This window comes from Pempheris klunzingeri, chromosome 20, assembly GCF_042242105.1.
Source record: "Pempheris klunzingeri isolate RE-2024b chromosome 20, fPemKlu1.hap1, whole genome shotgun sequence".
NCBI lineage: Eukaryota > Metazoa > Chordata > Actinopteri > Acropomatiformes > Pempheridae > Pempheris > Pempheris klunzingeri.
The window spans coordinates 20194090-20219088 of record NC_092031.1 but is presented as its reverse complement, the minus strand read 5'-3'; the positions used below and the strand labels follow the sequence as shown (position 1 = coordinate 20219088).

General features: G+C 42.6%; 1 protein-coding gene across 2 annotated transcripts in view; it reads left to right on the top strand.

Annotated features, from left to right (window-relative positions):
- The first annotated feature begins 10845 nt into the window (after positions 1 to 10845).
- Positions 10846 to 24999, top strand: part of LOC139219627 (rho GTPase-activating protein 23-like) — a 38956-nt gene continuing 24802 nt past the window's right edge. For both annotated transcript variants that reach the window (XM_070851553.1, XM_070851554.1), the window contains exon 1: positions 10846 to 10968. In XM_070851553.1, coding sequence (XP_070707654.1) covers positions 10915 to 10968 — 54 coding nt within the window. In that variant the 5' untranslated portion in view covers positions 10846 to 10914. The remainder of the gene's footprint in view (positions 10969 to 24999) is intronic.

Genomic DNA, 24999 nt, shown 5'->3' with positions numbered 1-24999 from the left:
CCCTCCAGAAAAATTACAAAGTGAGACACAGAAGCATTGTGTGCTGTTCTTACATCCTGGCTTGTAATTGACATCCCAGCCGCAACCCTGACTGTTATCAGCACTCAGCAGAGGAGAGAGGGGAGGGAGGCAGGAGGACGGAGAAATGGAGAGGGGGAGGGGAGGAAAGAGTGACAAATTATAATGACAATTCCCCCTTATTGCATGCTTTTCAAATTCTTTCATGTCACAGACAGATCTGCTTGATTACATTTAGTGCGAGTGGCTTTGGACCGAGCCGCTGTACACGTGGTCTGTGTGGGACAGCACACAGTGGAGAGTGAAGTGGTACATTACAAGAGTCGTTCTCTCACATTCTCTTATTTGGAGAACTGCCATTGAATCCTGCTATTGTTAAAGAAAATAATTCTTTTTTTTTCCAACTGCTGATAACCACTGAATTACTGTTGAACACATTTTTACGTTCTTGTGGTCTACCTTCCATCTTCAGCCAGGCTGAAGGCAGAGCTCCAGGGATGCTGATGTGTGTGCAAACAGGATTTGGACTCATCTGAATACAATTTATGTTAGAGCCAGTTACTTGGATGCTCAGCTACTGTGACTTTGATTCATTTATTTTGCTTAATTGCAATATTGTATTCAATAATAAGACCACGTGTCTTTATAATATTCACTATTCAATATAACTCTTGTTCCTCTATTTTGCTCTGAGATTCAGTTTGTCCCACAAGTCTGTCTTCATTTAACACATAGAACCATATAGCATATATAATGGTATACCAGAGAGAGATCTAGCATGTCCCAGCACATAGTATGTCAAATGCTGTACAAAAAGAATACCAGGATGTCCTGCATGTTTGCAGTCTGCAAGTCAGCACACTTCTCTGGCTATTCTGACCCAAAATCCTCTGTGCAGCAAAAGTTAAATCACATTAACTGAGTCGCTGCAAGATCACAGACAGATGAAAGCACACAACGGTATCCATGTTTCTGGAAAGGCTGGTTTATGGAAATGTAGCACCAACCATTTTATCAACAATGTTCACATTTTGTTCTACAGGCATGTGAGCAGGAGGGTCAGAGGTCAAGGCACAATGTTTTGACAAAGTAATATGTACTAACTGTATGTGGTTTGTTGAAGAAAAAGGATGTGATCCACTCATTAAAACGTCGCCGAACTAGAATGATCGTTTTGCCTCAGAGAAGCATGTGGACGTTTGTGGCTGAGCTGCCATGCAAGACACAAGTCACAGTAGTGACCACTGTTCACTTTCACTTTTAAAAATAGCATACCCAGCTTTATAAAGCTCAGCTGCTTTGAATTTCATTGCTGCTTGACTGCAGATCATTCTCTCTCATTAGAGGTGCCCAGGCTAAACTCTGCCTTCGCTCCCTCTTTTGAATGCACACTGAGGACTATGTGCAACTGTTTTAAATAGGTCTTTCGCATTAGAGCCTTTAGAGTAACTTCAATTACTTGTGTGTGTGTGTGTGCGTGTGTGTGTGTGTGTGTGTGTGTGTGTGAGAGAGAGAGAGAGAGAGAGAGAGAGAGAGAGAGAGCACACAGCTCGTGTTTTAGCAGCTGCTCTTCATTGTTTGCCAATGAATTCATACATTTAGACACACTTCACCAAACAATATGGTGGAATCTGTGCTGGCGATTTAATGAGTGAGGAATGTGGTGCTGAAGTGAAAATGAGCATCACCAGCTATTGCTTCACAGACAGTCACATTTTATTTTCATCAGCCTCAGTATCCCTCAACACAATGACTTTTTAGCACCAGACAGCCCGGTATGTCTGCTGTGATAGAAAGCGAGACCATATAACTTCTGAACTGAGGGATAGCGCCATCTTGTCTGACGGGTTATTTTGATCTTAGTTGTATCTGCTCTTCGGATCATAAATCCGAGTGTCCTTGCCTGTACTCCTTTAACCCAGGTCTGACATCATCTTTGCACTGTCCCACTGGGCTCATGTGTGACATCATCAGTGTGCTGCTCTCTGTATGGCTCACACCTACAGCGGCTGATCGTACCATCTGTGCTGTGACACACACACACACACACACACACACACCTCCACGGGGATGGGGTGTGTAGTTGTGCAGAGGTTGTGTAATGATGTATGTGTATCTAAGAAAGTCAGAAAACATGTGTGTTTCTGTGTGTGTGTCTGTGTGTATTAGAGCTTTCGATAGAATGATGAATGTGTGTGTGTGTGTGTGTGCTCCTGACCTGATAATAGGTTTTCTCCAGAGTGCATTCCCCTGAGGCTCGTCCATAGAGAACATATTAGACGTGTATGTGTTTGTCTGTGTCGGATCTCTCTGCTGCACATCTTTACGAACTAGTATACTAGAACATTCCTGTAGTATACACACCTGCACTCATCCACACCAGGATCCTCGCGGTTTATCAGCTTCAGTTTAAGCAAAGTCAGCATGCTTACTCACTGAAACAGATCACTGCATTGCACTTTACCGTGGCACTTTGGCTCATTACGAAATGTAAAGATTTGTGGGTTTTAGGAGGAGTGCCGTGCTGGAATACAGCAGCTGGGTACAGTGACTGTGTTTGACTTCCAGGAGTGTTGTCATCATAGCGAGGTTGTCTATTACAGCACATATCTCCCACTAATGCCACCTTTTTCCTCACCTTTTAACCATAGCTCATGGACTTCTTCCATATCTTGTGCAATGGAACACAGTCAATATATAAATATAATATACAAATATAGTTTGACTTGATTTTACATTTTTTGACTTAATTTTTCCTTTGCAAGAACATGTTTTTATTATGGTATTATAATGACGTACATGAAGCACGTGACTTTAATGTCCATCGAAGTTTCCGCTTCGCAGATTAAACCATCATGTATCAACTAGACGTATCTTGGGTGAATATATCAATGGAGAATGGCTGAACGGCCATTCGAAGCACAAATGTTGTGGATCAGTGTTTTAATTAGTGTGTTTTTATGATGGCAGATGGTAAGTGTCATGTGTTCTCTGTGTGTGTTTCCAGCTGACATCTTGTTTAGCTCAGAAATGAGAGCAGTAACACATGCTCTTTATTCATTCTTCTCTCCATTTTAGCCTGTTTAGTGATAAATGAGCTCTTTGCTTCATTGCTAGGGTTCACAACAATCATTAAATGTTGCAATGCAATGTAGGCCTTACATCACACATCAGGCTTACATCAGCTTCCAGCTGGGGCTTTTTATTGGACAAAGGGAAGATCTGACGCCACCTTAAAGAGGCGCTCCACCGATTGTGTGGATGAAGTAGTGCTTGTACTGCCCAGCTCGTGAAAACAGCTGTGTGTGTCTTCTGTGTCTCTGGAGGAGCTTTGTCGAGTCTGAGAAAATATCTTTGATGACTTCACAGTGTTGTTATCTGCATCTCAGATTTAAGACTACGACTTCATAAGAGGAAAATCTGGTAACAGCTGGAAGTGAGGAGCTGATAGACGTGGATGTTTATCAGGCAGGAGAAGTTTAATGATATGATGCCATTGCATTATGGGAAACAGAGGATTCAGTGTTTTTGGTCAGGATATTTCAGCGTCTGCTGCCTAAGTGGTTATTCTTACTCTGTTTCTCACAAATCACTGAAATTCATCCTGTAGAAGTACTTTGTGACCAGGTCAATAGATAGCCCTTTTAGTTCACAGCGTCATATTAATGTCACCAGTGAGATCAATTCACATCTACGGGCAATTTAGAGTCACCAATTTACCTGCATGTCTTTGGACTGTGGGAGGAAGCTGGAGTACCTATAGAAGAGCATGGGAGAGCATGCAAACTCCACACAGAAAGGTTCCAGGTTCAAATCTGCTGGCTGGCAGGTTGGCATCCTGGCGTCCATCCTTTGAACCATCTTGCTCTGAGGAACAGTGCTGACCACCAATACATAATGTGCCATTACAAACACATTCAAAATATTTATATCTATATTTATATTCATATCTATATTTATATTTGCTATTTTTTGTCTTTTCTATTGCTTTGTTTCTTTCACTGTCCCTGTTTATATTGTTGCTGCTGTAACAAGAAAATTTCCCCCTATGGGGGATAAAATAAAGAAGTCTAAAGTCTAAAGTCTAAAGTCTAAAGTCTCTAAAAAGTGAAAGCTGCATGTGACAAGATATATCGGCAATAATCAGCACAGCACGAGTGTTTCCGCTTTGGCAACGGGTTCACTTCAGGTGACTAAACTGAGTTGACAGCTACAGTCCAAGCAGGAGCCTAGAAAGTAAACGGATCCTCGTTCCACCTACCGCCTTGACAACATGAGGTCCTAAGTGCTTGTGGTGCATTTAGTTGGTGTGCAGGTGACACATATGCATCAATGTACCTGTGCATTGAGATCTCATCACATTCAGGGTTTAACTGATGTAATCAATTTTCTGTGTATCAATGTAATCATTTTCTTTATACTCTGCAATAAAGTCAGAACTATGCTGTCATCCCTCCCAGAAATGTGTCACAGGATGCAGTGAAGGCCACGTAAGACTCATCTGCATGTGTGTGAGTAGTGTGTGGTGTGAAAGCGTGCACATATGAGTGTGAGCATGGTGAGCATGGTGAGCATGGTGAGCTGGTGAGCATGGTGAGCATGGTGAGCTGGTGAGCATGGTGAGCATGGTGAGTGGTGGTGGGGTTTAAATCCAGCAGATTAAGGCTGTTGTGTAATGGTACTGTATGTGGGCCTGTGCTTTGTGAGATTGACATGTGCTCTCTGTAGGGATTAAATATGTTGAAATGGGGGGACTGCTCCTCTGACGGGCAGGTGTCTGTTTGAGAGGAAGACTTCCCTTGTCTTCATTTATGGTTCATAACCACTTTTTTCAATTTAACTACATTTGAATTACCAAAATAGGCAAGTTGCCACGAGCACTTTTTTGTATTCAAGAGCAAATTTTTCTTGTTGGGAATTTGCATAATGAGTATGCACAACGCAGAAGGTCACTCTTATTTCAGGATATTTTTAGGGCGGGTGGATTGCTGTTACGTTTTTCACATGAGAATGAGAAGAGAAGAATATGAAAAAAATAAATATTTTGTTGTTTAGAAAATGTTACAGAAGTGAAAACAAACGATACCAAAAAATTGATACTAAAAACAAATTGCAACATTTTGGGAAACAGCCATATTTCCAATTTTTAAATGGATGTCAATCACATGTCCATGCATTAAATGTGGCGCTTGAGTTGTGGTTAGCCTAGCGTAGCATTAAGACTGGAAGCATGGGAAAGTCCAAAGCTCAGTAATCAACATCATCACTCATTTGTTTCATACAGACAAAACTATAAATATAGCTGACATAAAGTTATGGGCTGGAAAACCAAAGCAATGAGCTAAAACAGGCCAAAATAGCTCCATAAAGCAGATGTACGTGATAAAGCACTGATTACTGCAGCTTTAAATTCCCAGACATCTTGCGAGGGCTGTCATTTTAAACTATACGGTACGCCATTTAGGGTATTCTGACAAACTTTATTGAACTTTGGTGAAACTCGACACTTGAATCCAGCTCCACGGAGTACATGGTAGTGATGTAAGTGTGTGGTCGCGCTGTGGCTGCAGGCGGGTGACACTGATGTGAGGTGGTAGTTCTGTAAGGTAGAGCCTCTCGCTTGAAGCCTTAGAGCTCTAATTCAATCAGCAATTAACATGTGAGTTGGCCAGGACAGCCCATTCCTGCAGAAAAGTTCCAACACGACTGGACAACTGATACTGGAGAGGTCACGAAGGCTACTGTCACACAAGCGTGGGGAGATGAGTGTGTGTTTCAAGAATGTGTATTTTTGAAATCTATTATATCTTTGCACCGTCTGCATGCTGTCTGTATCCTCCACTTGCACATAAGCGCTTGCTTACGTTTACTCTGATTCATCTCTTTTTGTGAGTGAAAACATTAAGGAGCCTTTCCCTTCCCTTTGCAGCAAACAGCTAGCTCGCCCTCTAGCGGTCAGCCGGCACTGCTGCATGTTCTATCCATAGCTTTAGTGTTGAGGATTAGATGGATTAGATATTTAGCGAAATCTCCCCATGCTGCTGTAAATAGACAGATGGGTGTGTCCCCCACCCTCCCCCCAACATGCGCACAGACACACACACACACACATGCACGCACACACATAAGGCATGCACACACACACACACACACACGCACACGGCTTTCTGTTACCATGCCCAAACACTACAGAGTAGAGACAGATGTTTTATCTATTTAAGACTTTAATTCCAAAACATGAATATCCACAGACTGAGAGATTATTTATATCCTATTTCTTATTTTCTGTCATAACATTTTTCTTTTATTCATAGAAAACCCTTTTTATTGTTGACATGGTTACGAATTTTAAAGTGGCAAACACACTCCATTGTAAAACAACAAGAGATTTAGAGTAGTTAAGATAAAGGTTGATCTAATAATAACATACAGAGTACATTATGATCATATTATAAAATCAATATTTTTCTTTAAGGATACGACCGTTCCTATGGTTAGTTTCTGTAGTCTGTAACCGATCATGTTGCTGTTCACTGTTATTCATTTATGGGGTGAGAGTGAGCACAGGGTAGCTTATGTCACTCAACGCAACGCAAAGAAGCAAAAAGTGTCAACATGGTGTCAAAATGGCCTGTAGCATTATAATGTATTTATCTTGGTTAGCTTGTTGGCATGTCGCTACAAGTAGGTAACACAATAAGCATGGCAAATATAGGCTCCATCAGACTCCTCTTTATTATCACTGATTCATTTATACAACTGTTTCCAAACATCCATCAGTGTCAGTGACAGCACCAAACTCAGTTGGGGACTTATGACCGCAAAGTCTCTGTAGCAAGAGGGGCAAGATGGTGAGTAAGGACAGAGGGTTAACTGAGGGGGGGATGGGTACAGGGGAGGTCACAGGGTACATGAGGAGAGTGACTGGGGCATGATGGGAGGACGTGGATGTTGTGTTTCCGCAGGCCCCCTGCAGTGGGGATGAAACTCTTTTGAGAACAAGGCCAGATTAGTGGCTCCACAGCACCCCTCCTCCAGTATGTAGACACACACACACACACACACACACACACAGGTCACCATCCTCCTTCCACACGCTGACAATCATCACTTTCCAACACAATGTCTAGATTAAATCCTCAGCAGCCATGTTTTAATTGGAGCACAAGGGTGTTAGGATCAGGTCTGGTGGCCTGCTCTGTCCTCAGCGCTGAATTTTGGTGTGAGAAAATGTTGAAACCCCCTTTATGAAGGCATGTTTTTGCATACCTGCTACTAATCTCCTCTGATGGAAAATCAGATGCAGTAATTCCAGTTAATCCCCAACCCGTTTTTTGAATATCTGAATTTCAAAAAGACATACATGTGAACAACTGAATTCTCAAACAAAGGCTCTAGTTTTTACACTGTTTCACCTCTGTTCAGGAATCTTACCGAATTCTTTGGCACTGACAAGGGTGGCATAAATTAGAAATACTGTGTATCTGCTGTTCATCTTGGGAAGTAAAAGCTTGATGTTTTCTGCTACATCCTCTTTGAATAATCAGCGAAACAAAATGAATGAGGAATTTTCAATCAACATTTTTATCACCTCTTCATAATTGAGCTCATTCTAAACTCCATAGTATTGGTATCTGTACACCATCATTTTATCATCAAAACAAACAATTTCACTAGTTTTTGTGTCTAATGATGGAAAATGCTGTTGTAGGTCTTCTCCACAATTTCAGCAGGTATACTGATGAAGCACATTGGCTATGGGAGGCTGAATTCTAAAGAATAGTGTGAAAGAAGTGTGAGTGCCTGATATTTTGCTGTGTATGAAAACCTTCAGGGTTCCTCCTGTAGCTGATATCACATGGGGAGTTGAGGGATTGTGAGCAACTTCCTGGTGCTGTGAGCATGATGAAAACGTTCAACTATAAACTTCAGTCGTGAGCAAGCACGAACAGGAAATGATGTCAGCTCATGTTGGCTGTTATGCTTGCGTAACAGAAGCGAACAGCCCTTTTGTGGTCCACGATGCGCGGCTGCATGTCAAAAGTGATGCGAGGGAGCAAGAGAGAAATGGCTTATCAAAACTAATCTGCAACTATTTGTTTTTCAGGAGTGGTGGTTTTCTCAGTGAAGTTCATTTATCTAATTGCTACATCAATCATCTCCTCTTCTATCATCAGGCGCACACTAGACGGTTGGTGGGATAAAAAACCACATGTCAGCATTTACTGACAAGACTTGATTTTGTCCATGGTTGTGTGTGATTGTGTGTTCCACTTTTTGTTTTTCATTACAGGAAGCTCTTAGCACAGGAAGTAATATCATTAGGAGTCCCCTGGCTGTCAGAGAGAACGAGTGGATGCTCAGGGTTGGTAGCTGTGACACGTGTGCCAGTAGAGGGTGTATGAGAGTCCATCTCCACTCTCAGCTTCTCTCCCTCTCTTTTGTTTCTCCCCTATGATTCTATGCTCTGCTATTGCATAATGACTAAGTGTTTATGTGTGTGTGACTAAATGTACATGTTTGCGCATGCTCTTTCCTGAGGGCACTGTCGGCTAACATCAGCACTAGGGCTGTGTCTCTCGCTCCACTGACCAAGAGTGCACACACTCACCCACACACACACACTCACACACACACACACACACACACACACACACACACACACACACACACACACACACACACACATACACACACACCACCACCTCCTCAGGCATGACAATTGTCCCATTAAATGAAATAACAGAGAATACAATCAGAGATGGAGAGAAAACATAGAACAAGCAATCAAACTGGTTATATGTCCGACGGAGAGAAGTCCAACAAAAAAGTCACCTGAGCTGCACGCTGATGAAAAAAAAGACATACAATAGCCGTAGACGGCATTTTTACTCATGTGAGCTGTCTCAGCAGCTGGACCTGGACATACAAGCCTGTCTCCTAGAAGTTACTTCATGTCCGACATGCAAATTTACATCAGAAACAACAAAATAAGCACCCTCCAGGTCTACAGGACAGATTGGGACCAGCCCAGTCAAAGCAAACGGGGCTTTCTTTTCCCTCATTAGTCCATATCATGCCTCTAACAACATTAGACACACCTGTTATTAGAGCAGGTCATTTGGATGTAGACCCTTCCTGAGCGTTAGTGAGTTTAAAAAGATATTAAAATATTTTTTAAATCAGTAAATAACCAAAATGATAGTTTGACTTAATAAAGATATGTTTTAGTTTAATCTAATTAATCTTTTTCTGCAGCAAAACAGTCATTCTAAGACCAGTCCGTGGTGCAGACACAGTGGGAAACCCTGACTGAAAGGGTCAGAACATCAGCAACACTTGTGGTATTAAGAATGATCTTATTGACAGACAGATGACTTTCAGCTCGAATCAAGATCCACTCACTAGTTTTTTTTTCCAGAACTAATAAGTTGAAAGTTCTGGAGAAATATATGCTACGTGCGCAACATATGACTTCACCAACCATGCAGGCTGCTATAGTTAACCAATAGCTGCCTGTAACATTGGAAATCAATCACAATCATGTTTACTTTGGAAAACAGCATTAGTGAGCGAGTTGTGGATAAAACATCAGGATGGTGACCAAAAAAAGGTTTCATTGCCAGATTTCTACTAGAGCTTTCTCATGGCAGAGTAACCTTGCTTATTTGTGATTCAACCACGTGTTATCATGAGGCCATGAGATGTAGCTGAAAGCCCATGAATAGATCTAGTAAGTGGACCTTGAGTTAAGGATTGTATTCATCAAAAACGGTTGTCAAGGTCAAGAATGAGGCTGCAGTCAATGGGTTTTGAGGTGTTTCATAAACATCTCAATGAAAAACATAGGCCACTTTATTTCAAAGGGCAATGTCGCCATTTTTACAGAAAAACTGTCCTTTTTGTGGATCAGAATTACAGTTCTCTTCCTGCAGATTTCCCCTCTCCTCTCGCCTAAGCCCTAAACTAAGTCAAGCTCTTGGCCCTTCTCTCAGGCAGGCTCTGAAGCCAATTTTACATAGTGGCCAAACCATGTAAGTACAACTACGTTGTCCGTCACATGATGCCATTGGGGCCAAAAATACCTTTTCAATAAACTTTCGTGAAAGAAAAGCCTGTAAATAAATACATTGTTTTAGAGTCATACCCTGTGACCCTGTGTTTCACCGTTTGATTAATTCGGTCTGATAATATTTCGGAAATCTAGAAAAGCAGCACGATTAAGTCATTTTATTCTCCTTCATTAACCACGGCGGATCGGCAGACCCGAGACGCTAGTGCGCATGCTCTGTGGGCCCAACAATGCGGAAATCCGGGTACCTTTATGTTCGGGAAGTAAAACTATTTCTATTTTTTTCTATTCAATTATCTCCAATGATGTGTCGAGTTCTCTTTAAACAGCCATGGCCAAGGGTGGCGCTGAAGTCTAGTTTTCTCTCAGACCACTCGAAACAGTCTCTGCCAGCTAGAAGATAGAAAAAAGATCCTGACGGCCATTATAACGAGGAACCTTTTCAAAATAATAACCTAGAGTCTCAAAAATAATGATAATAATTTGTATCCGTCATTATATCCAGAACATTTCTACAATGGATTTGACCCCCCGATAACATTGGCGGAAATACTTTAACTTTGACTTTATTTTGAAGTCCGACTTGACAGACTTCCGGTAGTATTGTTTTCTTCGTATGGGCCGCGTGACTCTGCCCGTAGCGGGACTGTACGGTGAGGAGAGGGGAGGAGAGGGAAGGGAAGGGGAGGGAAGGCGGACCGTTCAGTCCGTGCTGAGGCTGCTACTGACGGCGGGGCTCGGAGGAAAGCCGAGCGGTAATATGTTGACAGCAGAGTAGTCTGAACCCGTTTCTGTTCTCCGTTCACACTCCACACCAGAACCCAATGAATGGAGTTACTTTCTGCCTTGTTGGAATTCCACCTCACTCAGACACTGAAGTAAGTCCACACTGAATATGTTTAGTGAGTGTGTTCTCCTCTCAGTCATAACTCCAAATGTTGAGGTCCGTTTTATTTCACCAGGTTGTGTTTGATTCTGATGTTAATTACATTTTTGTCCACAGACACGAGCTCATCTCCGAGCTGCTAATGTTCTCTTTAGCTAAAGTGTGACGTTACGCACTTTTAGCCTGAATGATAATAAGCCCCTCTGATAAGTGGGGTGGGGGGGACTATTCTTTGACTTGAGTATTAATACCACAATGTAAAAAAAAAAAAAAAACCCTTACAAGTAAAACTCCTGCATTCCAAATCATCCTTAAGTATCAGTATGACAGTATTGCCATCAAAATGTAGTAAAAGTGCAGCTACTTATTATGCGGAATGACCCTTTTCACAGCCACATACATATCATGTCGTTGGGCTTTAATGATTGATGCATGAATGTGTTCATCACTGTGCAGCTGGAAAAGGTGGAACCCATTGGAATGACTTTATTATACAGCTTGTTAGTGTAACTTCTAATAATGAACATCATTGCTCATTTGTCCATTTGTCGTTGGTATGAACAATCTGAACCTGCAAAGTAACTTGTAATCAAAGCCATCAAATAAGAGCGGTGGATTAGACAGTACAGTATGTTACTGGAGGAGAGGTTGCCCCTGTGGCTCACCTGGTGGACCGCGTTCCACAGTTCTGGGTCCAAGTCCGAGTCAGACGCGGGCCCTTTGCTGGAGTATCAGCCTCTGTCTGTGCTGTTAGTGTTGTCTGTGGTGTCTACTGTAGCAGGGGAATGCTAAAAATGATCTTTAAGAAGAGAGGTATAAACTGTAAATGCACAAAAATTGTACAGCATCTGAGAAAATGTACTTAGTTTCACCACTGCTGATTGGTGTTGTAACTTCTGGCATGAACAAGCCAAGAACTTTTTTTCTACTGAATGATTCACACAACCCTTATTGCCTATATTTGCATGATAGTCACAGACGAGGTGTCAGTTAATGGGAGTTTTCACAATGCGTGCACATGCGTCCACAAACACATCCTCCTCTGGGACTGTGTTTTTGGAGATGATGTTCTCTTGCACTTTGTCTGATGCAACTTGTCAGTTTCCCCAGTTTGAAATCTATCGAGGAACTCTAAAGCAGTTAGTTAACCAAATTCAGACTCATGTCTTCCACTAGGGGATCATATGCTGCATTTTACAAATAATTTTACCCCATGATCTTAGAGAATGCTGTCCACATTTTTGCTGTGAGAGTTTTACGCCCCCCATTGCAGAGATGTGGTACGTGTGGGTGGGCAGGGAGACAATAAGAAATTGGGCTGGAATGCATGGATTTCCATATGCCAGCCCCCATATACACAGTCAGTGACAGAAGGCACATTGTAGTCGTTGGCCTTCCCTCAGTGGAGAAAAAAAAATTCCAAAATGACACCGTCTATGAGAAATGTCTCCCCAGTCTTCACAAACCCAGCCAGCATGGAAGATGAACGTAACAATGCATATTAATGAGGGTTGTTACTAATCTTGACTCTGACGTTTTTTTTCTCTTGTCACCTCTCATTACTTTGATCGCTCCCATCACACAGCGCATTGTTCTTTTCTCAGAGCGTATGAGCTATTTTCTCCACTCGCTGTGTAGTGTTTATGTCATTCCCAGCTTATTACTGTGGGATTGTGTCATGGCCCAGTTAGCATTAGGGTCATGGGTCATACTGCATCACACCGCCATCAGTGGTTGAAGGACATGGTGACATTTTCATATGGGATTAAATACTGTATGTGTCCCTTTTTCCCCTATAATGTTTTTTAGGCATATAGGAGGATGTCAGTTTATCCATGTCTATCTGTATGTTTAAAGGAATGGTAAACGTGCTGAACGCTAGGATTACATGCTTCTGTTCTGAGAAGTAGATGACAAGATCCTCATATATTACACCACACCTTTAAGACCACAGTCTGAGATCCCAAATCTTAACTGTGTTTAACATGATTTTTTTTGCATGTCATGGTACATTTCTAAGTTTCTAAGTTATGGAAAAGTCAGAGAATTTTACCTTTGACTAAATGGGGCACATTATACTGAGCTGTAGTCAGAGTGTGGTTGGCTCTGTTGAGCATGAAGACAGCCTGTTCAAAGATACTCCTGTAGACATCTTTAAAGCTCACAAATGGAAGCATTTGAACATGTTTAAGTTTTAGAGGGAGTATAGGGACAGACAAACAATAGAGCATTAGGGCTGTCACTTTTCAAGTTTAAACATGACCCTTAAACACACCGTGTCCATCCATTGTTGGTCAGGCAGTGTGGCACACTTCAGTCTACTTTACATATTCTTATTTGTTTGAGATTGTTCAACTTTTATACCGTGGCTCCCATTCTGCCATGATGTTGAAAAACCTCTCCTGATATAAGGCCAATGAGCCACATATTTCTCAGAGAAATCTCCCTGTCTTTTCAGTGACAGCCTTTTTTACAAGCCTCTGGCTCCTGAAATTGAGCGTGGTGAAAAGCAGAGTAGAGAAAAGTCAGATGAGGTTTTACAGCTGACATCGCTCCACTCGCTGCTGCGCTCAGCTTCCAGTGAACAGATGTGTCCTCCTCACATTTAATGTGGTTGTAGAGTGAGAAATTCAACTTCTTAGTCATGGGTTGTATATTTAAATCGTAAATGCTGTAAGAATGGCTGCTTTATCACAAAGGCTGATGTAAAAATGAAGCATGTAATCAGTATGAACGAATTCTTCATCACTCTTACCACAACCAATGGCTGTATTGTTCATGAAATCACATGCTTAATACTTGATAGCCATCCTGCTTTGCTAATATCTCCAAATGTGGTTTATTGAACACCACCCCACCCCCATCCCCGTCAGATTCAGATTCTGTGTGTTCAGCCGAGCAGGCTCCTCTTGCCTTATATGTCCTGTATCTGGCTGCCAAATGTTGCCTTTTGCTCCGGCAGTAAGGCCTAATTAGTTTGTGCCGGTTTCACTTCACATGCCCACTTGAGTAAAACAACGTTTTTTCTCTTTCACGGCAGGTAGAGGATCTCAGAACAGGCCTGTTTGTTCTGTAAAGTCCTGTTTCGATAATCCATAAAGTATTGGTACAGCACAGCACACTGGGGGGCTTATTACTTTATAATATTCAGTAAATCCCATGAAAGAGCAAACCAACATTATGTTCGTCCATCTCTCAATACTGTCTGACTTCCCTACCCTGACTGGCTCTCAGCTCTGAGCTGAGCTCTGATTTGTTCCTTCTGAAGATGTAAATCTTTAAAAACATATATTTACATATAATAACATTTTTAAAACGGGCTCAATCATTTCCTGAAACAGCGGCTCCCTGCAGTTTTTACCAAATGGTACACCAACCGGAAGAAATGGTGCACACTATTTTCAGCGGCGGATAAATACACATTTGGTGTGTGAGTTTTTCTGGCCGCAGGCTGGTGTATGTGGGACTGAGCCTAAATACAGTACATTTTGATGTTCTAATAGGTTCTGGACAACAATGGAGCTCCATGGCACAGAGGAACAAGATGTACATATATTTCTGTACAGTACTTGTTAGTTTTAGTCTGTTCATTTCATTAGTTGATCAAAAGAAAAATCTAGAATGCAGCCTATCACCTTACCTTCTAGTAGTAGTAGACTGGAGGTGGTGTAGCTCTGGGCACATGTGTAATGCTTCACAGCCTGTCAGCACCATTAAAGAAGCTTGTCCGTCTCTCTCTCTGTCTGCCGCAAATAGGCTCTGACTTGTCAGTTTGGTCATTCATTAGGTTGTTGAATACATTTGGTGCTTGTGATTCCTAAGCTAGCCTCAGGTGTAGCCTCCTGATGCTCTGTCAGTGTTTTTGGGGTGGACCTTAGTGAAGGTGCTCAGTAGTATTCTCATTTCTGCTCATTCTGACTAGTAGAGAAAACAAACTGTAGACTGAGTCCATCTCCATTCTAAATGCAGGCTTATTTCCCCAAATGTAAACTGACTCTACTCTAATAGAGCTACAATGAATGGTGAATTTCATACAGGAGGAATCTAAGTTGAAGAAGACACACTGAAGCTGCTTCAGGAGTAAGTTGGGTTTCAGTGTCCAGTGTCTTCAACATGCTGATTCATAGGAGCCTAGGTTTGAACCACCGACCTTCTGATTGAGGGACGACCCACTGTACCTCTGAGCCACAGCTGCCCCTGCTCAACAAACACTGAAAAATACTAATATTATATCAATAATACACTGAATACAGTTGTAAGGCAGTTGGCAGTGTCCATGTTCTTCCCACACTATGACAGTGTGGGAAGAAGGTTCTGTGTTCTGGTCCTCCGGATCTGATAATGGGAGAAATTCAATGCTGTGAAGAATTTAGCTTTATCTGAAAAAGCAATTTAATGAGGTGAGTTCCCCAATTACAGTGGTGAAGGGTCCCTTGTACAAGAACACTGTGTGTGTGTGTGTGTGTGTGTGTACACGCTAAGGGGAGGGAGCAAATTGCCCGCTGCAGATGGGGAACAGCCATTGTTGTGTTTGTGTTTTTCGTACTTGGAGGCTTGGCTCTGTACTGTATGTCAGAGGGGGTCTGTGGGTGGGGTGCATATGTGTGTGAGGTAGGGGGGTGGACAGGCTGAGGCTTGCTGTCAAATGTGTGACAATGGAGCTCTGTTAAGCTGTGTGTACTGTGCGAGTGTGTGTGTGTGTGTGTGTGTGTGTATGAGAGAGAAAGAGAGGAATAGTGTGGGTAGCTGCTGTGTGGGTCAAGGTTGAAAGGTCGGACATGAGGCCAGTACAGCTTTTTTCCCATCTAAACCTATGGAGGAAAGGTGTGTGTGTGTGTGTGTGTGTGTGTGTGTATGAGCTAACAGGTGGGTTGCACAGGAATGTGTCAATGAAAGAGTGCTGGTGATTGCACTGCAGCAATGGAATGATGTGTATAAGTGTGTGTGTGTGTGTGTGTGTGAGAGAGAGTAACAACACTGTCAGATGTGAAATGAAAGCGACAGAGAGACCTCTGTGTAGTCAGGGGGATGTGGATCCAAAGTGATTGGTGAAACAGATAAAAGCAGAAGTAAAAGGAGGGCTAGCAGAGCTCAGGAGGGATCAGGGCTCAGGGAATTGCCGCTCTTAACTGTGTGTGTCTTTGTGTGTGCGCTTGCATGGCTGTACACATGCCCCCCCTTTTACCTTGCCAATCCATAAAGCTCCAACTGGATCTCTCTGGGGGGGATCTGGCCCCATCTGGCCAGCCAGCTGCTGTTGGGATCAGGTACCACAGAGCAGCCCAGAGACCTCGCTCACCATCTCATGGCGCATTAACGTACACAGATACAAAGAGGTGGGCAGTTGCTTGTCTCCCATGAGCTTGACGTCTGCAGGTGAGTTTTCCCTGTGCTGTAGTGCCCCCGCAGTAAGCACTGGATGCCTGATCCAGATGTGTTCATCCAGGTTTGGTCCTTGACAACAAGCAGTTGGTTATTCCCAGCCTTGTGAAGGATGTGAAGAGTGGAAGAGGTATGGATAGAGTACACAGCACAGACATTTTTATAGCTGTCATTCACAGTGTTCTTCACCTGCAGTGGCTCATCTGCTGTTTACTGCTTTGCTTGGCTTCATTGTGGTGGAACAGGGCCAAAGGTGTCAAATCGGCACCAGAAGGCCACCTGGCCTCTTGCCAAGTGGATGGCACAGTCATTGCTAAGACTCAGCAATACCAACATCAAAAAACATAGTGAAGCCATGATAGAAACTACACGTGAACACATAATCATTATGAGTTTTTTGATGACAACTTAAAAAAAAACTACAAGTGAAAAAGCAGTATGAGTGGGAGAAGCATGAAACACTTATTACACTGAGATAAAGTTACACAGAGAAAAGCTGCGCTTCTGCGGAGGGCATTTGCTTCTAAGTTGGGCAACATCAAAGACAGGAGCTCTGTCTGCTAACCACTGATTTCATCACCTCCACATGTTTTTGTGCAAAACAGATCCTAAAATAGACTGAGTGCTTGTCAAAATTGCCAGGTCAGTGCAAGGCAGAACATCAAATCCAGCTAACCAGATTGAAAACAGGGGGAACGAAGAGGCTTCAGAGCTCATCGTTCTGTCAATAGGAATTTACCCATAGCAGGCTCATTATCTCACATTTATGCCTGCATACTGCACACTGCTGTGTACCATGTACCTTTGACCTCTTCCCAGCCAGTGCTGTTTGGCATGGTGTTCACAGACTGCTGATGCTGTCTGTTTCCACTGTGTCCTTTCTGTTACACTGATGTAGTGTTCCCCAAAGCTCAGCTCCCAGTGCCCCCTGGGCCACATTCTGTGCCTATTAAGAAATGTTGCATGTTCCTTAAAACTCCTATATCAACATGAATTGAATTTAAAACTGAGATTGTTTAATTCCACCAGAATTCAATAATAATACATGTTTAAGAAAATCAAATCCAGAAACTCAATAGTTTCTTTTGATGCAAGACTGTCAGCGCATCAAGTGACACTGGAACAGGGGAAATTCATTGTTTGGGTCAATGTTGGATTGGCTCTGTAAGGTGGAGGCATGCTTCAAAGAAATCAGTTTCTACTGTCTACTTCTGTCTCGCGATACCCCGACTTATTGGAAAGCCAAAACGTTCATCGCCTTTATTAACACAGAATTGCCAGATGGGGGCTAACTCTGCACAGTGTGGGACAATCTTTCCTCAATATCATTCAGTGTGAAATGATCTACTGGCTGTAACCTTACAGTATGCCCAGCTAGTTTATGATAACAGAGCAGTAATGTTACTGAGAGCTTGTATCAGTGTGTCTGTCTATTCTCTGCTGTTGTTTCCTTCCTTTCTTATCGTGCTGCATTCTTGAAACACAAACGCCCAAACTGTTCGGTCCCATTGCCTCCTCACACACACAGAGCCACTGTCTAGTGCTGAACAATGGTCTTATACATCTGCCTGAGCTGCTCTGTGGTCAGTACAAGTCCACAGGAAAGATCTGGTGTCTGCTGAGTGCTAACTCAACCAAGCTGATCTCAGACCAGGTCTACTCTCAGGGCACAACAGTAAAGACTGGGCCTGTGGTTACACAACGTCCCAGGCTAGTGTCACTGACTGCTGTTCATGTTGGGTCAACAGTCATAGTTGGGGTGTGTTTTTTTTGTGTCCGCAGATGATCTCTCAGCATCATTGACTGGCTTCTGTCAGGATCTCTCCCACAATTCAGTGGGAAATTGTGTGCGTGTCTCTTTAGTGTATATTTTGGTTCGCACACGTGCTGAAGAGTTCTGTGACATTTTACAACATCAGAAGTCATGTCAGTTGCTTTTTGTGTTTTCATTTTAGTTTAAAGGGTAATTCTGTTTTTTTTTAAACACCCTGTTCCCTGTTCTTACATGTTGGTGACAATAGCAGTGGCTGCAACATAATCTTTTGTGGCAGTGTGTTTCTATGTTTCATCAAAGCCACAAGACTCCACTTTTTCCTTGCAGAACACAGGGTCGATCATTCAGCCACCGACTGAATATCGTTGATATTCATTCTAAGTAGTCTGATTGGTGGTCTCTATCTAAGGCTGATCAGATGACTCAAACAGTGCGTCTCAGTGCAGAGGCTGGCGACAAGGAGACAGATGTCTGTTGAGTTGGGTGGAGGCTTGGTGAGCTGATGTTTAAGCCACGGAGGCTAACGCTACAGCGCTAGCATCAGTCGTGTGTACACAGCTTCATAAGTCCAGTCTGATAAAAGCGGAGGATTTTACTGGATAAAAGTCAAAAACTAACAAGCAGCCAAACAGAGAGATAGAGGTCCGTCTGAGCTTTTGTCTGTGAAATCTGTTGTTACTGGACTGGACTTTGGACGCTGTGCACACACGGCAGTCACCAGCCTTGTTGCGTAACCGACAGAGGCTACAAACAAAGATCAGCTGGGTGGATCAGACACTGGCTGCTGTCTGTCCCCTGATTGGCTCCTGTGGGTTTAAATCCAAGTTCCTCCTAAAGCTCATCATCAAATGATTGAAAAGGAAAAGTAAGATGAATGGTTGCTGTGAGTCATAAACACGCAATGTGCTATTGAGAAAAAATAAAGGCTGACTGATTGGAAACAATATTGTGGCTGTAGCCTTTTTATGGCCTCTAAAGTTTGAATAAATTGATAAAGGCCCTGTGTTGGTTCTGTCTATTGGAATTGATTTTTTGCAGTCTCAGTATATATCATTTATTATTCTTACTTGGCCTGTTGTGCACGTTTAACTTTTCTGATTTTTATTTTATACAATTCTATTTTTTTCATCCCACAGGAAAGTGGTACTTCTTCAGTTCTAGGCTGTTGTGCTTTAAGTTGTGTGTCTAGGAGAGTGAATGTTGCTGCCAGTAAATAGGCTAAACTGTTGTCAGTTCATGTAACTTTGCCATCTCTTCATTTTAATACTTTTAATGTACAGAGTTGGTATGCATGCTACACGATAAATAGAAGACTTTGTGGTCAGTGATCGGTATCAGCCGATACAGCTTCCAGTGATCGGTACAATTCTGAGCAGCACCCTTAACAGCAGCTGTATCTCAAATGGAAATGAGTCAAAGAAACGCATAAAAAAGAATTTGTAGTTATTTTTAACTGAGAGCGAATTTCACAGTTGACTAAAAATAGGTCACTTAGTGACTTTCTGCGCCTTCATCAGAGACATATTAGGAGTGCATGTGTCCTCCTTTTATACTCATTCATGCCTCTGATCTGAGCCCATCCTGCGAACGTTTGCGTATGTTTGTCAGTGCACTGTGTACATTTTTCACTTCCAGGTCCCTTTCACTTTACAGTATTAGACACGTATACACATATGGCTGCAGCTGCTGAATGGATCATTGTGTCAGTGGGAGCAAGAACATAGCAAGGACTTTACTTCAGAAACCTTTTTCTGTTGCTTGGTGATCTGGCAGTGGAAGATGATGATATGACTGAATGAAAGGAGCTAACTGTCCAAAAATTCAAGTACAATGTAAAGCTGCTAGAGACTTCTACTAACATGTTAAAATAAACTTGGATGCAGTACAGTTTGTTTTGTATGCTGGGTGGAAATGAAGAGCCAAAAAGCAGTAAGAGTTAAAGACAGTGTAAAACACCATTACTTGAAATGTGCTGTATTAGGAGCTGTTTTTGAATGCAGTTCATTACTGCCAGGGAATGGCTCTTTGTAATGCCGTGCTGCCCACTTGTGGCAGTGCAGAGGAATCATTCAATCACTGACTGCTGTGTGAGTCTTGAGACATAATTTCCTGCAACAGTTTGGATATTGGAGAAAAGATAAATGTCACTCAGACTGAACATGGAGGAATTTGAAGTCTTTTCATGTTCAAATATAATGATTCGTCTAACTTGTGTCAGAGGGGTCTTGACAGGGGACTTTATTGTATACCAAACATCTGCTGTCAAATTGTTCATTACATTGACTTTAGATATTAACTTGAGTCTTTATCCATCACTTTTTGTTCTTAGTATCCAGCCTGAAAATATTCAGACAATAATGTAAGAATTTGAAAGTTGTATGAATGGAGGAGTTCTCACTAGTTTTAGTGAGAAATGGTAGAAAAAGACGTGTTTCCCTGAGTGGAAATATTCCCCTGATCATAGAGGCTAAGAGGCAGAGTGAGTCGTCCCTCAATCAGAAGGTCGATGGTTCGATCCCTGGCTATGAGTCAGCATGTCGAAGTGTCCTTGGGCAAGACACTGAACTCCAACCTGCTCCTGAAGCACCTTCGGTGTGTGACTGTGTGTGAAAGAATAGTCTCCTCCAGCTTAGATGTGAATGGGTGAATGAGGATGTCATGTAAAAGTAGTAGTCGAAATGACTAGAAAGGAGTTCTAGGAGGACTAGAAATACAGAGCATTTACCACTGGGTAAACACTGTTTGGTTTCCCGATCTTTCTCAGGAGAAGAAACTGATGAATAATACATTAATACACATAATGCAATACATTTGACAGTGAAGCAACTCCATGGTTTTTGTGTGTGTGTATGTGTCCACTCAGGTCACTGATCTGTCACACTTGTGGTATTGTCGAGGGGCTCCAGTGTCTCTATTCACTGTCCTCTTTTGCTGTGTTAATGAGTTTAGTACTGTCATATCAGCTCCAGCCTCCCTTTGTCCCTCTATTCATACTGCATCTCTTTGTCTCTCTCTCTCTCTCTCTCTCTCTCTCTCTCTCTCTCTCTTTCATTCATGTGAGCTTTCTTGAAATGAATGTTGGAGGACATCGTTAAGTGTGACAGTGTTCATTCCTGAAGTAATTACAAAAAGGGGCAAAAAGAATAGAATAGAGTTTATTGCCATTTGACCAAAAGCCCCTGACCAAGCAGCTAGCCTACGGTGGCATACTTACAGCTGCATTAATCTGCTTTTTCTGTTAGCATTTGTTCAGATAGCTATAGGCGTTTCGAACCAAACAGTTCTGGGGACTCCCTGTGAACTGCACACCGGGGATCTCCTCTGCGTTGGCCCTGCTGGTAGGAACGCTGAAGTGATATAAGCCAGCTGGTGGCTTGTATAGCAACGTCACTTCTGAGTGACATATAACAACAGTCTACTGCTCCACACTGCTTCACTGCCGGCCCATTTCTACATGGTTTCTTCCTTGTTTTTGATTATGAGCTGCTGTTTTTAAAAATGGCGATTTCTGGTGCTGTATCAGCTCATGTCTTCGACCAGTTACTGTACACTCTTTGATGACTATGATAGTTCTTGCATTGCAGACACAACAGTGGGGTGGGGGAACTTCTTCCACTGCGTAGTGGCCAAGCACTGATTGACACAGCTTTACCCACCAGCCCACAAAGTCCTGCGTTAGCTCTCTGTGCTCCCTGTCAGCTCCATCGGTGATGAGACTAACGATGGCAGAATCATCAGAGAACTTTTGCAGGTGGTCCCGTACTGCAGACAACCATGTCGGACACACAGTCCCGTGTCCTCACATTCTGTGGATGGTTGGTGAGGTAGTCCAGAATCCAGGATGTGAGGTGTCCCTCAGAGGCGCTGGCTGTATTGTGTTGAAAACACTGGAGAAATCAAGGAACAAGATCCTCACAGTGCTTCCAGCCTTCTCCAGGTGAGAGAGAGCTCGGTGAAGGAGGAGGATGACTGTGTCGTCCACCCTGATGCCAGGTTGGTGGGCAAACTGAAGTGGGTCCATCACAGGGCTCACCAGCAAGTATCAGTCAATCAATCTTTATTTATATAGCGCCAATTCCCAACAGCGTTATCTCAAGACGCTTTACATAAAGAGCAGGTCTAGACCAAACCAGGCGCTCCAGGGTCTTCATTGGGTGGGATCATAATACTACCAGCCTGTAGCTGCCAAAGTCCCGGGGGTGTGGAGTCTTGGGGAGGCAGGATGTTTTCCACAGCTGTGGCACCCTTCCCAGCTTCAGGCTCAAGTTGAAGTCTCCCTCGATCCCCCATCTTCTTTCAGTAGGTGTCTTTCCCCTCCCTGATCTTCCTCCGCAGCTCCTTCTGCACAGCTCCTCCTTATTCCCTGACCTCTGGTAGATGCATCTAGAGCAAACACACATTGCAGGTGCAGGTTGGTCTGGTTCCCTGGCATGGCACCTAGTCAACACACTCACACCCCTAAGCTACCAGGCAAGGCACTAACCATCTGGAACTAGTTTTAATATTAACTGTGAAACTTCAACTCCTAAAAGTTGCATGCGTCTCCCAGTTCCGTCCATGAGCACACCCCCTCAGTTGTGTACCTCAGCTGACTGACTTTACTCTTCAATGGTTTGCACTTTTTCACATTTAACTTAAGTGATATGATTTTGTTTTCACTGTCTGTCCCACAGGGATCATCGCTCGCGTTCCTCTCTCTCATCTTACTCTCGATCTGGTTGAGTCGTTCCTCCCTCTCTCCCTCTCTCTGTCTGTGTCTTCTCCTCAGATTGAGATTCTGGCTGACAGCTCTTTATTTACCTTGCTCTCTGCTTTGTTCTCCTTCCTACTCATTCTCTTGCTGTCTCCCTTGCTCTTTATTCCCCTTAAGCTCAAGCACTCACTTGACCCACACTGCAGAAGACTTAGAAGTTTACAACTTACTTCACTGAAGTGGATGAGTTTCATTTAGATATAAGGACAAAATGTTGTGCATTTATTTCCTTTATACTTTGAGGCCATGGCATGGGAGGAATATGCATTCCATTTTCATTGGGAAATGTAGTCTACTGATGTCATCGTATGGAATTCAGTGTGTGAAGCTGTCTGAGTGTTAACGTGCTTCCTCTTGTGATTTGGAGATGCAGTCTTACCTGATGAGCACTCAAGTACTAGTGCTCGAAGAACCAAAACCTTGTCTGGAATTGATGTCAGGACTATGAATTATGATTTAATTTCATACTAAGCAGGACATTTTACAGTGTAAAACTAAAATGTACTGTACATTGTGCCTAGAACAGTTGACTCATTGATCATATTTGCCTTGGTAGTAACTGCTTTGTATTTATTTACCATTAACTGAATGGAACAGAGAGTCAGGCAGCCAGAGACGCATATCTCCTCGTGGACGTCATGTGGTTGGTCAGTGTTCGCATTTAGCTCTGGCAGAGTCCTAACAGAGCTGAGGCATAAAGAATCGGGGCAGAGCAGATGCATATTCTCCTCTGACTCACACATCACATTATGTTATATTTGTTCTGGCTCAACTCCTCCATGATTATGAGCCCTCACAGTCAGGAAAACACTGTGGACAGATAGGTCACTTCTCTTTTATCAAAGCAACACTGGTCAAATGGAGAGGCAGCACGGCAATTCCTGACTTATGTTCACACTATTTTGTTCGGTTCCCATCAGCATAACCTGCATAGGTTTTGTTTTACAGGTGTTATTTAGGGAAGGAAATGTTAAGAATGTAAAGGGAAAGAACAAAGGCGTTAGGAGAAGGGAGGAAATAAGGTATTGAAGAGGCCAGAAGAGGTCAGGAGATGAGAGATACAGAGGCTGCTGGATGATGTTTTCATGGACGTCAGCCTCGTTTAGCGTCTCTTCATCCCACTTTTCTCTCTTTATTTTCGTTTTCCCTTTCTCTCGCTGTCTGCCATTTTAGCTGCTCCCAAGTGTCAATGAAAAGAGGACTGAGAAGCTGACAGCACTGCTAAGGCTGTTGTGGAGGGCTAGAAGAGGATGGACACACACACACACCGAGTCTGGTGTTCACATTTAGAGTTATTCAAGAAGCACAAACATTTATACTAGCTGACAGTGTGGTTGGAATCGTTTTTCCTCTTTCAGACACTCACACTTACAGTTTTGTTTAGGGCTGCAACCAATGATTGTTTTTATTTTCACAACTGATCTATTAATCCATGGATCGAGTGTTCTATGAAACATTGGAAAACAGTGAAAAAATCCATTCCAATCACAAAACCAAAATCCTCAAAAAAAAAAAAAATCAGTTTTAAGACAAAGAACATGATCAAACCCTCACATTTTAGAACACAGAACCCTCAAACATTTAGCATTTTGGCTTGAAAAATTACAGAAATTGATTAACAAAACAGTCGCTGATAAGTGTTCTTTTAATGGACTGAGCGATGAATCAATTAGTCATTGCAGTTGTAATTTCATCAGAACCAGATTTACACACAAACGCAGTCAGGCTCATTCATCTGATACTTACTCTACACACGGGACTGCTAGTGATTATTTATTGTATTGATTAAAGAGACAGTTCAACATTCTAGCAAATATGCCTAGTGGGTTCCTTCCATAGAACAAGATGAGAAGATCAATATCAGTCCCATGTCTGTATGTCACATACGGGAGCTCATTCAGGACGTAGTTAGCCTATCTTAGCATAAAAGTTGTGTAAGAAATAGGGTTGCTAATTTTGCGCATTTTCCTTTACCAATAGTTAAACATGTTAAAAATTGATCATCGATCGATCATTCATGATTAATAAAAATCAAAACGCATGTCTTAAGGTTTTATTTAAACAATTCAAGTGGGTCATTGGTGATCCGCAGCATTAATTCACGAAGTACAAAC